Source organism: Vidua chalybeata, chromosome 5, assembly GCF_026979565.1.
Source record: "Vidua chalybeata isolate OUT-0048 chromosome 5, bVidCha1 merged haplotype, whole genome shotgun sequence".
NCBI lineage: Eukaryota > Metazoa > Chordata > Aves > Passeriformes > Viduidae > Vidua > Vidua chalybeata.
In genome coordinates this window covers 70,904,200-70,921,391 of record NC_071534.1, presented here as the reverse complement: position 1 = coordinate 70,921,391, position 17,192 = coordinate 70,904,200, and the positions used below count along the sequence as shown (strand labels likewise).

General features: G+C 48.0%; 1 protein-coding gene across 7 annotated transcripts; it reads left to right on the top strand.

Moving 5' to 3' along the window:
- Positions 1-50: 50 nt before the first annotated feature.
- On the top strand, positions 51-16,159 carry TUBAL3 (tubulin alpha like 3). 7 transcript variants are annotated; one of them, XM_053943974.1, is made up of 7 exons: positions 51-248; positions 2,880-3,230; positions 6,264-6,317; positions 8,600-8,687; positions 12,353-12,596; positions 13,716-13,864; positions 14,750-16,159. In XM_053943974.1, exons 4-7 carry the CDS (start codon positions 8,685-8,687, stop codon positions 15,731-15,733), a joined length of 1,380 nt encoding a protein of 459 aa, XP_053799949.1. In that variant the 5' UTR covers positions 51-248; positions 2,880-3,230; positions 6,264-6,317; positions 8,600-8,684; the 3' UTR covers positions 15,734-16,159. The 7 variants fall into 7 exon arrangements, with proteins under 7 accessions (XP_053799949.1, XP_053799947.1, XP_053799950.1 ...); XM_053943972.1 differs by having other exon boundaries at positions 2,875-3,230; XM_053943975.1 differs by lacking the exon at positions 2,880-3,230 and having other exon boundaries at positions 51-198.
- The last annotated feature ends 1,033 nt before the right edge of the window (positions 16,160-17,192 follow it).

Here is a 17,192-nt window from a genome sequence, read left to right as displayed (position 1 = left end):
GAGGCGGCGGGAGCGGCGCCCCCTGGCGGAGCGCGCTGTGGGAGCGCCCCGGCCGCGGGGGAAACTGAGGCACGGGGCGGGCGGGCATCGCCCTCCGCGTCCCGATATTCCCGGGAATCGCAGCTGGTGTTGAGGCTGGAGAGACCTCGGAGACCATCGAGTCCAACCTGTGGCCGAGCACCACTTTGTGAGCCAGACGTGAGCGCTGAGAGCCGCGTCCAGTCGTTCCTTAAGCATCTCCAGGGATGGTGAGTCCACCACTGCCCTGAGCAGCCCCTTCCAATGTTTAATCTCCCTTTCTGATGCCTCAGGTTTAGCTTTTATATTTTCAGTTTCTGTGCTGCTTTAGTGTGTGGGTCTGAGCTTCACATTATGGGATGGCGAGCTCTGTGCACAGAGCAGGGAGACAAAACAATTCCTGCTCCAGCTGGGCACCAAGGACAAATGATCCAAAGCTCAGGCCCAGGAGCACAAACAGCGTGGGCTGGAGAGAGAAAAACAAGCAGGATGGGAGTGCCTGGGCTAAAGCTGGAATGGGACAATGAACTGCAAGGTGCAAATGGAGCAGAGCTGATCCCAGTGAGAGCCCCCGGGAGCGCTCGTGCATTTTGGGACCATTTTGGTTCCTCTTGGCTGCAGCCCTGGCTGGGCTCTGGTGCTGCCCAAGGTGGATCCATGGAGGGGATCCTTTTCAGAAATCCTTACTTTGTTCTTTAGCTCTGCCCAGCCTCTGCTCCAGCTCAGCCTCCACAGGGCATCCGTTCCATGGAGAAATTTTCCCTAAAATCCCCCAGACTCTCCCCTGGCCCAGCCTGAGGCCGTTCCCTCTCCTCCTGTCCCTGTTCCCTGGAGCACAGCCCGACCCCCCCGGCTGTCCCCTTGTGGGAAATGGATTTGTGAAGAATTTGTAAAATTTGTTAGAAAGTTTATATAGTTGTGTATATTTGTATATAAATATTGAGATAAGGTGTGTTGATTTAGGAAGGTTATAGAACAGAGATGATACTGTTGAGAGAAAGATTGAATTAGAAAGAAGTTTGAAAATAGGGTTTTGTAAAAAGATTAGATATTTTAGAGAATTAGAATGCGTTTTACTGTTTATTGAGATTGATAATAGAATAAAATCTTGTAAAGCACCTCTCAATTACCACATCTCTATAAAAACTAAGAAAACCAACATCCCCTCCTGGCAGGGACTTGTGCAGAGCCACAAGGTCCCCCCTGAGCCTCCTTTGCTCCAGGCTCAGCCCCTTCCCAGCTCCCTCAGCCTCTCCAGACCCTTCCCAGCTCCATTCCCTGGACCCTCTCCAGCCCCTCCAGGTCCTTCCTGAACTGAGGAGCTCAGAAGTGACCCCAAGATTCCAGGGGGTCCCTCAGCAGTGCCCAGCTCAGGGGTCAGTCCCTTCCCTAATCCTGCTGGCCACTCCATTGCTGCTAAAATCCAGGTGCCATCGGCCTCTTGCCCACCTGGGCACAGCTGGGGATGTCCAGCTGCTGTCACCAGCTCCCCCAGGGACCTTTCCAGCCCCTCTGGCCCAGCCTGGAGCGTTCCATGGGGTGAACCTGGCCCTTGGTCCTGTTGGAACTCTGATCCATCCATTCCCACCCCCAGCTGTGATCCCTGGGAGGGAACAGCTGGAGCTAACAGGTGGGGTTAGCCTGGATTTTAGGAAAAAGTTCTTCCTGGGAAGGGGAGCAACAGCCTCACCCAGTCCGAAAAGAGGCAAAAAAAAAAAAAAAAAAAAATCAGCGAAATTTTGGAGGAGAACCAAACCAGCTCCTACCTAAAAAAAAGAAAAAAAAAAGAGGAAAAAATCCACCTCAGAAATCAGCTCGAATCCCAAAAATGTACCTCAGTCACCTCTCTCAAAACACACCCAAGGGAATTAAATCCTGAGGCGTGTTGTGGCACAAAACCACTGCCTAAACCATTTGTGGTGAGGTTTTTGAGTGAGACCGAGCTGGAAAAAAGCTCGGTCTTTGGCCAGACAGAGCAGCAAATCCCCAAACCCTGCCTTGAAAAGCCATCAGGAGCCCCTGCTGTTCCTCCCATCCCACATCAGGGTCAAGTGCTGCTTCCAGCCAGACTCTGGGAGAAGTTTTGGATACTCTCAGGTAAGGGGATCATCTGGAAATCTGTCCCACTTGGCTGAGATTTGGATTTTCCTCCACTCCAGCCTTTTCCCTCTGCAAAGTGGCAGGGATGAGGAGGGGATGGGGTCTGTCCCCTCATGGGGTGACACCCCCAACCATCCCTATAAGTAGGGGGTGGCTTTTCCCTGCTTATAAATTGGGAATATCTCCTCTGGAGTGCAAATCTGCTTTTGGACCAGACAGATCTGGCAAAAGAAAAATCTCCTTTTGACAACTCTGACACCCCAGTGCTGGAACAGCCTTTTACACTCGGTCAGGTTCAGCAGGGTGAGCTCAGCTTCTGGGCAGCCCTGGGATGAAATTCTTTAAAAACCCACAAAACCCATTAGAAACCCCCACGTGTGCACAAAGCATTTCACTTTCTTGGCTGTATTTAAGTTTAAAAAGAAAAAAAAAATAAAAAATCACACAAATGGATTCTTCAGAGATGCGAAACCCACAAGTTCAGCTGTACCTTGATTCAGACAAGGAGATGCCCCCTCCTTAAGCTGTCAAAAAGCTGCACATAACCAGATGTGAGAGTGAGGATTTAAAGGTTTTACAAGGAATTTTTGCTTTTTCTTTATTTTTTTTTGGGGGGGGGGAGGAAAAAAGCATCCATTGGGATGGGAGAGGGAGCATTCCTGGGGCACCAGGTGTGCCAGAGGACTCAGACTCAGCAGGGAAATGATGCCAAAGAAAAGGGAATTGATTTTGCTCTTTTTTTTTTTTTTATTCCAGTGCAGACTTAAGATGACCAAGCTGTGAAGTTTCCACTTGGGCTCAAAGCTAAACACTCCAGCAAAGCTGTGCTGCCTCACTCAACGTTTCGTTTATATTGGCTGGGAGCTGCTCATGGATGAAAATCCATGAATCCAGTTTATCTCCACCAGCCAAATTCCTCCCCTGTCCTTCTCCACAGCTGGGTCCTGCCTTGGCTGCATCCTGATTTCTGGGATTTGGGAATTTGCCTTTCCCATCGGGTTGCAGAGCTCAGCACAGACATTGGGAGTTTTTTTTTTTTTTTCCTTTCTCTGCTGAAATCATCCCTTGGGAGCTCAGGAGGGCAGAGCAGATCCGAGCACGGATCTCCAGGGGTGATCCCATTTCTCTTGGATCCTGTTTTATTTTTTTTTTTTTTAGGAAGAACTGGTTCTCCTCCCAGGATTTTGCTGATTTTTTTTTTTTTTTTTTTTTGCCTCTTTTGGACAAGGCGAGGCTGCTGCTCCCCTCTGGGTGCTGTGGGGTGCTGGACTTGTGTGCAGGGAAAACCATGGAATATCCTGAGCTGGAATGCAGCCACAGGGATCAGGGGGGTCAAACAACAATTCCTGCACAGACACCCCAAAATCCCACCCTGGGGCAGCCCTGGGAGCGCTGTCCTGGAGCAGCCTTGGGAATGTGCCCGTTCCCTGGGAGCCTTCAGCCTCTGGGGGAAGAAATGTTCCTAAAATCCAGCCTCAGCTGCCCTGGCACAGCTTCATTCCCTGCAGTTCCCAAAGCTGGCTTGAACTGCTCGTCATCTGGCCAGGGATTTTCCAGTCCCGATTTTACCTGGACATTCCCAAATCCCACTTTTACATGGACATTCCCAATCCCATTTTTACATGGACATTCCCAATCCCATTTTTACCTGGGTATCCAAATCCCATGTTTACATGGACATTCCCAATCCCACTTTTACCTGGATATCCCAAATCCCATTTTTACCTGGATATTCCCAATCCTATTTTTGCTTGGATAGTCCCAATCCCATTTTTACATGGATATCTCAAATTCCATTTTTACATGGATATTCACAATCCCATTTTTGCTTGGATATTCCCAATCCCATTTTTACATGAATTTTCCCAATCCCATTTTTGCTTGGATAGTCCCAATTCCATTTTTCCATGGACATTCCCAATCCCACTTTTACATGGATATTCCCAAATCCCATTTTTACATGGACATTCCCAATCCTGTTTTTACATGGATATTTGCAATCCTAGTTTTCCTTGGATATTGCAAATCCCATTTTTGTTTGGATATTCCCAATCCCATTTTTTCATGGATATTCCCAATCCCATTTTGCTTGGATAGTCCCAATCCCATTTTACATGAATATTTCCAATCCCATTTTTACATGAATATTCCCAATTCTATTTTTGCTTGGATAGTCCCAATCCCACTTTTACATGGATATTCCCAAATCCCATTTTTACATGAATATTTCCAATCCTGTTTTTACATGGATATTTCCAATCGTAGTTTTCCTTGGATATTGCAAATCCCATTTTTGTTTGGATATTCCCAGTCCCATTTTTGTTTGGATATTCCCAATCCCATTTTTACATGGACATTCCCAATCCCATTTTACATGAATATTCCCAATCCTACTTTTACATGAACATTCCCTGTCTCATTTTTGCTTGGCTACTCCAAATCCCATTTTTACCTGGATATTCCAATCCCATTTTTTACATGGACATTTGCAATCCTGGTTTTCCTTGGATATTGCAAATCCCATTTTTGTTTGGATATTCCCAATCCTCTTTTTAAATCAATATTCCCAATCCCATTTTTGCTTGGATATTCCCAAATCCCATTTTACATGGATATTTCCAATCCCATTTTTACATGAATATTCCCAATTCTATTTTTGCTTGGATATTCCCAAATCCCACTTTTACATGGACATTCCCAATCCCATTTTTACATGGATATCTCAAATTCCATTTTTACATGAATATTCCCAATCCCATTTTTTTCATGGATATTCCCAATCCTCTTTTTAAATGGATATTCCCAATCCAATTTTTCATGGATATCCCAAATCCCATTTCTACATGAATATTCCCAATCACTTTTTTTCTTGGCTATCCCAAATCCCATTTCTCCTTGGCTATCCCAAATCCCATTTTTACCTGGATATCCCAAATCCCATTTTTACTTAGACATTCCCAATCCTGTTTTTTCATGGATATTCCCAATCCCTTTTCTTCTTGGCTATCCCAAATCCCATTTTTACATGGATATTTCCAATCCTCATTTTGCTTGGATATTTCAAATCCCATTTTTTTTTGTTTGGGTATTCCCAATCCTCTTTTTAAATGGATATTTCTAATCCCATTTTCACATGGATAGTCCCAATCCCATTTTTCCATGGATATCCCAAATCCCATTTTTCTCTCACTCTGTCGAGGGTCCATACAAAGCAGGAAAAACCTCCTTAAAGAAGAATTTTTCTCCAAATTATTTGAAAAGGAACATTTTCCTTAAATTGGAGGGAGGGGAGTAGAAATCGGGAATAAATCAAAATAAATTCTCATTGTTGCTGCAGCTGTTGCCCATTTTTATTGGGAAGAAAAAATTGAGGGAAAATTTGGATTGTCCAAACACCCCTGATGGAGATTTTTCATTTTTTTTTTTGCTGCTGTTTTTTTTTTTTTTTTTGCAGGACAATAAAGAACATCAAAATTCCAGCTGATGCCAAATGCTTTGTTTTAAAATACATTTTAATTAATTCATAATTGTGATTAAATCGATAATTTTTATTTTATTTTTTGGGGGGGGCAAGGTGAATTGATTTTGTTTTGGGAGTGCCACCAGGGGAAAAAAAAATCAGCAAAAATCAGGAAAAAATTGGCAAAAAAAAAAAGAAATCAGCAAAAATAATTTTAAAATCGGTAAAAATCAGGGCAAAAATCAGCAAAAAATCATCCAAACTTAGCAAAAATATTGGCAAAAAATCAGCAAAAAAAAAAAATCAGCAAAAATCAGCAAAAAACCAGCAAAATATCAGGAAAAAATAAGGAAAAATTAGCGAAACCCAGCAAAAATATCAGCAAAAATTCAGCAGAAAATCAGCAAAAAAAATCAGCAGAAAATCAGCAAAAAATTTGGCAGAAAATCAGAAAAAAATCAGCAAAATATATTTAAAAAAAAAATCAACAGATATCAGCAAAATAAGTGGACATCCAAAGGATTGGTTGGATCAAAAAGTGGATTTCCCTTGGGAAGTGGAGATGGAAAAACAGGATCAGGTTGAAGATCCCTGGGATTCAACTTTTCCCTACCAAAAAAACCCAAAAAAATCCAAAATCAAAAAAAAAAAAAAGAACATTAAATGAAATATTTTCTCTTCCCAGGCCTGAAATCTTTTGATTTTGAAGCAAATTGAAGCGACCAAGCAGCACCTCCTGGTGAGTCCTGCCCAAAATTCACCTCCAGAATATTTTGGGATATCTTTTGAGATAACCCCAGGGAATAAACCAGCAGTGACAGCAGTGGGAAGAGCCAGGGAGGGATTTGGGATATTTGGGATGTGGGAAGGAGGCAGCAGCTGTGAGCTCTGGCTATAAAAAGTCCTCTGGAAGGGGGGGGTGGTCTCTGCTAAATCCAGCCTGGAGCTGAAATCCCAGGAAGTTTCTGCCACCACCAGCTCCAGAAATTCCCTCTCCTCATTTCCCAAAAAAAAACCCCAAAATTTTGGGTTTGGGGTTGCCCCAAAAAGAAATAATTTAGTGAAGAAACCACTGAAATTCCTAATTTTTTCTCCAGAAAAGCTGAAATCTAGGAAATTTCTCTCTGCCACCACCAGCTCCAGAAATTCCCTCTTCTCATTTCCCAAAAAACCCCGAAGTTTTGGGCTTGGGGTTGTCCAAAAAGAAATAATTTAGTTAAGAAACCCCTGAAATTCCTCATTTTTTCTCCAGAAAAACTGAAATGCCAAGTGGGTTCTCTCTGCTACCACCAGCTCCAGAAATCCCTTCTTCTCATTTCCCCCCCAAAAAAAACCCCAAAATTTTGGGTTTGGGGTTCCCCAAAAAGGCATCATTTAGTGAAGAATCCCCTGAAAATCCTATTTTTTTTCTTCAGAAAAGCTGAAATCCCAAGTGGTTTCTCTCTGCCACCACCAGCTTCAGAAATTCCCTCTTCTCATTTCCCAAAAAAAAAAAAAAACCCAAAATTTTGGGCTTGGGGTTGCCCCAAAAAGAAATAATTTAGTGAAGAAACAACTGAAATTCCTCATTTTTTCTCCAGAAAAGCTGAAATCTAGGAAATTTCTCTCTGCCACCACCAGCTCCAGAAATTCCCTCTTTTCCTTCCATTTCCCAGAAAAAAAACCCCAAAATGTTGGGTTTGGGGGTGCCCAAAAAGGCATCATTTAGTGAAGAAACCCCTGAAATTCCTAATTTTTTCTCCAGAAAAGCTGAAATCCCAAGTGGGTTCTGTCTGCCACCACCAGCTCCAGAAATTCCCTCCTGTCCTTACCATTTCCCAGAAAAAAAAACCCAAAATTTTGGGGTTGGGGTTGCCCAAAAGGCATCATTTACTGAAGAAAGCACTGAAATTCCTCATTTTTTTTCTCCAGAAAAGCTAAAATCTCAGGAAGTTTCTGTCTGCCACCACCAGCTCCAGAAATTCCCTCGTCCCATTTCCCAAAAAACCCCGAAGTTTTGGGCTTGGGGTTGCCCAAAAAGGTGATTTAGTGATCAAACCCCTAAAATCAGGGAATGTTTGGGATTCATCCAAGGATAAAAATTCCCCAAATCTTCACGTTCCTGCTCCAAACTCTCTCCAAATTCCTGGGGATTTGAAAGCTCTTCCTCTTCTCAAATGCCATTCCCTGCTCCAAACCCACCCAAATCCATGGATTTTGCTCCAGTTTACCAGTGTGGGTTTTATACTGGGAATTCCAAACTGGAGCCAGCAAGAAAAGAAAATCCCAAAAAAATGCTGAACTAAAGGGGGAAAAAAAAAAATCCCTGCTCCTGATCCCATTTGGGATATTCTTGTCTCCCTCAATCCAGAGCTGCCAACTTGTTGGGATTTGGGATGGATCAAAGGAAATTTGGGAATTTTTAATGGGAGATGAAGAGGTAAATAAGGGATTTAGGGAAAAAATAAATGAGCAGAAGCACACAGGCACTGCTGGGATCTGGGAAATCCCACAGGAACGGGGCCAAAAGTGATTCCCAATCCTTGGCAGGAGGGGAAAACGAATCCTTAAGGAACCCAGAGGGGCTGAGCCTCCACCTGAACATCCCAGAGCTGCAAATCCCAGCAGATTCCCATGAAATCATGGATAATATGGGGGGAAAACACCCCAAAAAATGCAGGATTTTGTTTAAAAATTGCCAAAATTAAGAATATCACTGTCAGCGCTGTGAATAATGATAGAGGCAGGTTGTTCCTGCTGGATAACGTGGGAACACACAAAACTTTTCCTTGTTTTTTTTATTTTTTTTTTTATTTTTTTTTTTTAATCAACTTTTATTCCCCTTCAAATCCAAACCCTTTAAAAAAAAAAATAAAAAAAAATTAAAAAAAAAAAAAAAAAAAAAAAAAAAAAGCTTACATGACACTGCCTTTAATCAGGGAAATCCTGCAAGCTAGGCAGGATTTAATCCTGATTTTTCTTTGGGATGGAGGGAAAAGGAGTTCTGCTCCTTTAAGCTTGGAGAAACTTCTTTAAATTCAGGTGGAGTCAGGATTTCCTGGGCTATAAAGTTGCAGGGAGAGGCAGAGGCAGCAGCTGCTTTGCTCAGATCTTACCCAGCCTCACCATGGTAAGAGCATTAAAATTCCCAATTTTTCCCCCTTTTCTCCCCCCCCCCCTCCCTCCAAAGGCTTCCAAGCTCGAAATTCCCTCTTCTCCTTCTCTTTTCTCCCGGGGTGGGGTTTTAATTTCCAGCAGCTTTGCTGGAATTGCTCGTTACCTTCTGGGTTATTGATTCGGGGTTTGCTCCTTATAAGGGAAAAGTGAGGGATGTGCTTGGAATTGTTGGAGTGGCCTCTCGGTGCTTTTTTCCCTCTGGAGTTTGCAGCTCCTGAGGTGGGGGGGGTCTGGAGACTTGGAAAGTTTTAAAAAAAAGTTGGTGTTTTAATTGATTTTATTTTATTTTGTGTGTGTGTGTAGCACCAGTGTATTTCCCCCTCAATTAAAATCAAAATTTTTCATCCTGCTGCCCCTTTTTCCCCAAAATTTTAACACTCCCAATGTGCTGCAACAAACACAACCATTAGGGTTTTTTGGGTTTTTTTTTTTTTTTTCCCCTTTAGGAATGAGCTGCCATGTTGCCTTTGTCTGTTCTAAACCCTTGGGATTATATTAAATGGATAAAAATCTAAAAATCCCCCTTTTCCATGTCGTTTTTTTTCGTGGAATCCCTGCCCCAAAACGTTTGCAGCTGGGAAACCGAAGTGGATTGAGCTGGGGATTAAAAAAAAAAAATTAAAAAAATCTGCAATCCTGATTATTTCTGTCTGCTCCAGCTGAAACTTTTTGGGAAAGAGGATCCCAACTGGCACTTTTTTTGTGGATGCAAAGGAGCAACTTGTTGGAAAAATCTGGTTGCAAATGGGAGAGCACTTCAAAGTGGCTCCCAGGGATTTGGCTTTGAACTTTTCCTTTAGTCTGCGGATTTCTGGTCTGGCCTGGCTATAAAAGTGTTAAAATATTTACATGGTGTTCCCAGTGGGAAAATCAGCTGGACAACAATGGGCTGCCTATAGCCAGAGTCTGTAAAAGGCACTTCAGCTGGATGCAAATGTTGGGAAGATCCCAAAAAAAAAAAAAAATTCCCCTCTGGAATATTTAAGAGGAGGGGAAAACCTCCGGCAAACCGCTGTGCTCTTTTCCTTCCAGCAGCTCCCACTTTTTGTGTTTCATTTTTTTTTTTTTCTTTCCTTTGTTCTCATTCCCTGAGCTCTGGCTGCAGATTCCAGGGCTCCCAGTGCAGCAGGTGCTGGGAATGGGGATTTGGGAGCGGAGCAGCTGTCCCAGGGAAGTGCTGGGAAGCTGAGCATGGAGAGCTGGGATGGGGAACTATCCCAACCACGCTGCTGGGAGGGCTGGGCCGGGCAGGCAGCATTTCCCACATAGTGCAGATGGCAGCTGGGACGGCCGGAATGGGATCGCCCCAATCCCTGATCACCCCGGTCCCTGATCCCAGCAGGAATGGGATCACCCCAGTCCCTGATCCCGGCAGGAATGGGATCCCAGTAACTCCTGATCCCAGCAGGAATGGGATCCCAGTAACTCCTGATCCCAGCAGGAATGGGATCACCCCAATCCCTGATCCCAGCAGGAATGGGATCGCCCCAGTCCCTGATCCCAGCAGGAATGGGATCGCCCCAGTCCCTGATCCCGGCAGGAATGGGATCCCAGTAACTCCTGATCCTGGCAGGAATGGGATCGCCCCAATCCCTGATCCCAGCAGGAATGGGATCGCCCTGGCCCCTGATCCCGGCAGGAATGGGATCACCCCAATCCCTGATCCCAGCAGGAATGGGATCCCAGTAAGTCCTGATCCCAGCAGGAATGGGATCGCCCCAGCCCCTGATCCCAGCAGGAATGGGATCACCCCAGTCCCTGATCCCGGCAGGAATGGGATCACCCCAATCCCTGATCCCAGCATGAAAGGGATCCCAGTAACTCCTGATCCTGGCAGGAATGAGATCACCCCAATCCCTGATCCTGGCAGGAATGGGATCACCCCAGTCCCTGATCCCAGCAGGAATGGGGTCACTCCAACCCCTGATCCCAACAATCCTGGATCCCAGCAGCTCCTGATGCCAGCAGTTCCATTTCCCCAAAAATGCTTCATCCCAGGAGCCTCTGATCCCACCAATTCCCCAATCCTGGCAGCTCCTGATCCCAACAATCCCTGATCCCAGCAGCCTCCACACCCCGCAGAACTGGGGGGCTCATCCCGCGCTGGGATCTGGGGGCGTTTGGGCAGCCCTGGGCCGGTGTCCCAGGAATGATCCCGTCCTGCCGTGCTCTATCCCTGCTCCGTGGTGGCCTCTGCAGTTGCTTTTGAGGGATGGGAAAAATCTTGGTGCATCCATGCTTGAGGAATGAGATGGAAAAGTTCCGCTGGATCGTTTCCCTGCCACGAGTGGTTGGTGCCCCGGGATGTCCAGCTGGAATCTTGTGGAGACTCCTGGGCGCTTCCCTGGAGTTTTGGGATCTGCTCTTCCCACCACCCCCCCTCTAAGCTGGGCTTACCTGTGGAGAGAGCTTGGTGAGGTGAGGTGAGACCTGAGCCAAGCTGCCACAAACGGATAGTGCCACAAATACTGGGATCAGCCGCCCTTCCCAGGTGGGATCAGCTCCCTTTCCCAGTGATCCCTCGGGAAGCAGCGCTGCCCCGTGCCAGGCACGGCAATGACTGGGATTCTGGGCCAGGAGGCTGTGCCATGGCTTTGATCTTGGCGTGGTGGCAGCAGCAGATGCCAATTACCCAGGGAAGTGCCCAGGGAGCCTCCAGGAGACGCCGCTCCCCGCGGAGCTTCCCTGGAATCACAGCCTGCTGGAGATGACCTGGATAAATCCGGAGCCGCTCCCGGGAGCCAGCCCGGCCTTGCTCTGCCCCGGGGCAATCCCTGGTTTCTCCAGCCTCTGTGACTCCAGCTTGGCTCAGGTTTTCCAAGCTTGGCTTCTCCCTGAGCTCTTTTTTTCCGGGGTCAAGAGCCTGGAGCTGCTGGTGCTGGTGTCCCATCAGGATGTGAGGGATCGGCAGCGGCTCCGAGGAGCTGGTGCTGCTTCCTGCCCCAGCATGGAGCCAGCAGCTCCTTCCTTCCTCCTCTGGGCTGGGAGAGCCTTTCCCAGGAATGCTGTGTCCAGCAGATCCCAGTTAATCCTGGCTCCAGCTCCTGTGGTGGCCCGTTTCCCTCATCATCCCCAGCATGGCTCTGAGGGGAGCTCTGGGGGCTGGAACTCCCTATCCACAGGATGTGTGAAATTCCCCGTTTCCCTTTTCCAGAGGGAGTGCATTTCCATCCACATCCCCCTGCACAGGATGTGTGAAATTCCCCGTTTCCCTTTTCCAGAGGGAGTGCATTTCCATCCACATCCCGCTGCACAGGATGTGTGAAATTCCCCGTTTCCCTTTTCCAGAGGGAGTGCATTTCCATCCACATCCCCCTGCACAGGATGTGTGAAATTCCCCGTTTCCCTTTTCCAGAGGGAGTGCATTTCCCTTTTCCCTTTTCCAGAGGGAGTGCATTTCCATCCACATCCCCCTGCACAGGATATGTGAAATTCCCCGTTTCCCTTTTCCAGAGGGAGTGCATTTCCCTTTTCCCTTTTCCAGAGGGAGTGCATTTCCATCCACATCCCGCTGCACAGGATGTGTGAAATTCCCCGTTTCCCTTTTCCAGAGGGAGTGCATCTCCATCCACATCCCCCTGCACAGGATGTGTGAAATTCCCCGTTTCCCTTTTCCAGAGGGAGTGCATCTCCATCCACATCGGGCAGGCCGGAGTGCAGATGGGCAATGCCTGCTGGGAGCTCTACTGCCTGGAGCACGGCATCCAGGCCGACGGGACCATTCCCGGCTCCAAGCAGGTGAAATCCATGGATCCCAACTCCGAGCAAGTGGATTCCTCCTTCGAGACCTTCTTCTGTGAGACAGCGTCTGGCAAACACGTGCCCCGGGCGGTGTTCATAGACCTGGAGCCCACTGTCATTGGTAAAACCGGGACTTCGCCCCAGATCCATCTTGATCCGTAATTCCCAACCCTTTTTCCATGGGTTCCTGTTGCCCCCCACTCCTCTGCTCTGGTTAAATGTCCCCAGCCGTTGGAAGCAGACTGAATTTACACTTCCAAAGGGACCAGGAGGGACAAACCCGTGGCTGTCGCCGAGTTGTCTTTTTTCCCTCCTTTTGGGACCTTCAGCAGGTGGAAAGTGCCCTGGATTTGCCAGCCTTGGTGGTCCTGGCTGGAATTCCACCATCCCATGGCCAGATGTGGCACATCTGGTCCTGATGCCACCCACAAAGCGGGGTGCCACGGGATTGTGGGACCTGGCTGTCCTGTGTGGCCAACTTGATCCCTTGGAGGACTTTTCCAGCCTGATGGATTCCAAAAGATTCCCATTTCCCCTTCCAGCTCCCTCGGGGATCTCTGGGTGTTTGTTTGTGTGGCACCTCAGTTCGAGGTGTCTTCCTAGAGAATAATAATTATTTATTTAGGAAATGACTCCAAATCCAACCACCTGCTCCTGCCTTCCAGGCTTCTCCTCCTATCTTTCCATCTGGGATGTGACTCATTAGTCCTAATTAAAGGATTGCAGACTTTTGTTTGGGTTCTGCTTAATTTATAGACACCTCATTAAGGTATTAAATGCAGAACTTAATGAGTGAGCCAGGAGATGATGGAATGTGCCCAGTGTTGGGATGGAGTGGATTTAAAAACCCTCTGGAGCTGGGTCAGGTTGGAAATGTCAACACTGGAGGGGCTTTGTCTGTGTCCCTTCCGAGCTGGAGAGCAGAGAATGGAGCTGCAGCTTCCAGACTTCTCCTCCAAGCTGCCCGTGGTAACGGATCCCACAAAAACGCTGGAATTGTGGTGTCCTCGCTCATGAAACCAGATTAATTTAGGATTTCAGGGTAGGTGTAGGGTGAGGGTGGAGTTCTGGTGGGACCTTACCCGTGTGAGTTTATTCCTCCCCATTCCGTTACTCCCACAACCCTTCCCTAACCATGCCATGACCTCCTGCTGGACATTCCATGGATTTTGCTCCGTGAAAGCTTCTCCCAAAACCTTTCTGTGTGCTCTGCTCTGGCTGATTTCTCCTCCTGGTGCAGATGAGATCAGGACCGGGACCTACCACGGGCTCTTCCACCCGGAGCAGCTCATCAGCGGCAAGGAGGACGCCGCCAACAACTACGCCCGTGGCCACTACACCATCGGCAAGGAGATCATCGACACCGTGCTCAGCAGGATCCGGAAAATGGTGAGGGGGAGCGCCACGTTTAAAATAACACCATTCGCCTTTTCCGAGTTTGGGGTAGAAGTCTTAAAATTAAAAAAAAAAAGTCTTAAATTAAAGAATGTCTTCAGGTGAGGTCCAAGGGTTGTTGCTGCTGTTGGGATTTGGTTTGGGGCTCGGGAAAGCCCCCCCTGGATTTGTGGGTTTGTCCTAAAAGCAGAGAATTGTCGCGTTAAAACTGGGCTTAAGGTGCTCGGTGCGTGCTCCAAGCAGAATTTTGTGCTGTACTACTTGGGATAGTCACCCAGTCTTTAAATGGATAAATATCCATTTCTTTTGGGATAGTTATCCCAGTCCTTAAAGGGGTAAATATCCATTTCTTTTGGAATAGTTATCTTAATCCTTAAATGGATAAATATCGATTCTTTGGGGATAGTCATCCCAGTCCTTAAATGGATAAATATAAATTTCTTTTGGGATAGTCATCCCAGTCCTTAAATGGATAAATATAAATTTCTTTTGGGATAGTCATCCCAGTCCTTAAATGGATAAATATAAATTTGTTTGGGGATAGTCAACCCAGTCCTTAAATGGATAAATATCCATTCCTTTGGGGATAGTTATCCCAGTCCTTAAAGGGAAAAATATAGATTTTCTTGGGATAGTTATCCCAGTCCTTACAGGGATAAATACCCCTTTTCTTGGGATAGTTATCCCAGTCCTTACAGGGATAAATACCCCTTTTCTTGGGATAGTTATCCCAGTCCTTACAGGGATAAATATCCATTTTCTTGAAATAGTTATGCCAGTATTCTTGGGATAGTTATCCCAGTCCTTACAGGGATAAATATCCAATATTCTCGGGGTAGTTTTCCGGTCCTTGGATAAATGTCTGATGTTCTGCTGCAGGCTGACCAGTGCAGTGGACTCCAAGGCTTCCTGGTCTTCCACAGCTTCGGAGGAGGCACCGGCTCCGGCTTCACCTCGCTCCTCATGGAGCGGCTCTCCGTGGAGTACAGCAAGAAATCCAAGCTGGAATTCTCGGTGTACCCAGCCCCGCAGGTGTCCACGGCCGTGGTGGAGCCCTACAACTCCATCCTGACCACCCACACCACGCTGGAGCACTCGGACTGCTCCTTCATGGTGGACAACGAGGCCATCTACGACATCTGCCACCGCAACCTGGACATCGAGCGCCCCACCTACACCAACCTCAACCGGCTGATCGGCCAGATCGTGTCCTCCGTCACCGCCTCGCTGCGCTTCAACGGCGCCCTCAACGTGGACCTCATCGAGTTCCAGACCAACCTGGTGCCCTACCCGCGCATCCACTTCCCGCTCACCACCTACGCGCCCATCGTCTCGGCGGAGAAGGCCTACCACGAGCAGCTCTCCGTGCCGGAGATCACCAACGCCTGCTTCGAGTTCTCCAACCAGATGGTCAAGTGCGACCCTCGCCGCGGCAAGTACATGGCGTGCTGCCTGCTCTACCGCGGCGACGTCGTCCCCAAGGACGTCAACGCCGCCATCGCCGCCATCAAGACGCGCCGCTCCATCCAGTTCGTGGACTGGTGCCCCACGGGCTTCAAGGTGGGCATCAACTACCAGCCGCCCACGGTGGTGCCCGGCGGCGACCTGGCCAAGGTGCAGCGCGCCGTGTGCATGCTGAGCAACACCACGGCCATCGCCGAGGCCTGGGCCCGCCTGGACCACAAGTTTGACCTGATGTACGCCAAGAGGGCCTTCGTGCACTGGTACGTGGGGGAGGGCATGGAGGAGGGCGAGTTCTCCGAGGCCAGGGAGGACCTGGCGGCCCTGGAGAAGGATTATGAGGAGGTTGGAAGGGACTCGGCGGACGGGGAGGAGGATGAGGGTGATGAGGATGAGTATTGACAGACTGCGGCCTGGTCTTGACCCCAGCTGGAATGCAGACTCGTGTCCCGAATTCCTGAGGGCCCGGAGGTGCCGAAGGACCGGCCGTGTTTGATGTATTAAACCTCCCCCCACTGCTTGCGTAGTTTGGGCTCGCAGAGCTCCTCTGTAGCCTGGGTGTCTTGAGCTTTACCCCACTGCTGTTTATTGATGAGTGACGCTGAGTCAGGCCTGACTTAGGCCTAACTTAGGCCTGACATCCCGCCTAGCCAGGAGATCCCGGTTCCTCACCCCGGGAACGTTGCAAGCTGCCTGCTTTGGCTGGGATGGCAAACTCTCGCTTCTGGCTTTTTCTTGTAAAAGCACTTTGGAATTAGAAACGCACCTGTAAACTTCTACGCAAATGGCTTTTTGTATATGAATAAAGAGGGTTTCTTTGGCTCGGAATTCCTTGGATTCCCCCAGGGGCGTTTGGTGGGGAGGTTCCTGCTCGCAGACGTCCTGAGGAGAAGAGCAAATGCTGATCAGGGTGTGCTGTGAGAGTCATCCGCCCTAATGAGTGTGGTGGGGGAAGTGTCCTATATCCCGTGGGAATTTCTGTCTGGAGCTGGCTGCTGCTCAGGGAATTCCATGTCTGGGATCAGGGAATCATTTCTGAGCAGTGGTGGGGCACTTTTTGGCCTCCTCACCACCTTTGGTGAAGCTCAGGTGTTGCCTGAGCAAATCCTGCTGGTTTTGGGGCAGTGCTGAGGATTTGGGAAATATTCCCAAAACAGGGAAATCCAGCCAGGAATGGGGAGAGGAGAGGGGAGCTCCGTCTGATCTTTGGGACAGGAGGTGGAAGGACCCCAAAAACTCTTTGTTGGCCCTAAAAAGCCAGGGGTGGCGACAGCCAGGACCAGGTTGGAGGTGGCCCCTGGGAAGGTCCAGGTCCCTTGAGCCACCCCAAAGATTTTCACCCCAAAGCCGCCGTCCCAGATTGTCCCTGAGAAGATTCCAGGGCCGGCCAGGAATGCGGACAGGGAAAGGGAGGGGAGCTGTGTTTGGCATTTGGGACAGGAGGTGGAAGGATCCCAAAACTCTTTGGTGGCCCCTGGGAAGGTCGGGGTCCCTTGAGTCACCCCAAAGCTCCCATCCCAGGTTGTCCCCTGAGGGATTTTGGGGGAAACCTCACAGATTTTGGGGAGCTGGAGCCTCCAATTCTCTCCACAGGAGGTGAATCCTGGTCGAGTGACTTCAGCTTTATTTTCTCTTCTGGGAATAGCAAAACAAAATTCCAGCCTGCAGGAACATCATCCCTGTTCCACCCCTCCACCATTCTTAATTGCCTTTTATTCATAATTAAGCCATTGAGCGAATTATTTTGTGCTGATAGTAAATTCTACAGAACCTTTTGTTCAATTGTTTTAGCTAGGCCATTAGTTAAGAGCTTTAATTTGAATTTCATTTTTTAATTTAAAGGTTAAAAACTTTAAACTGT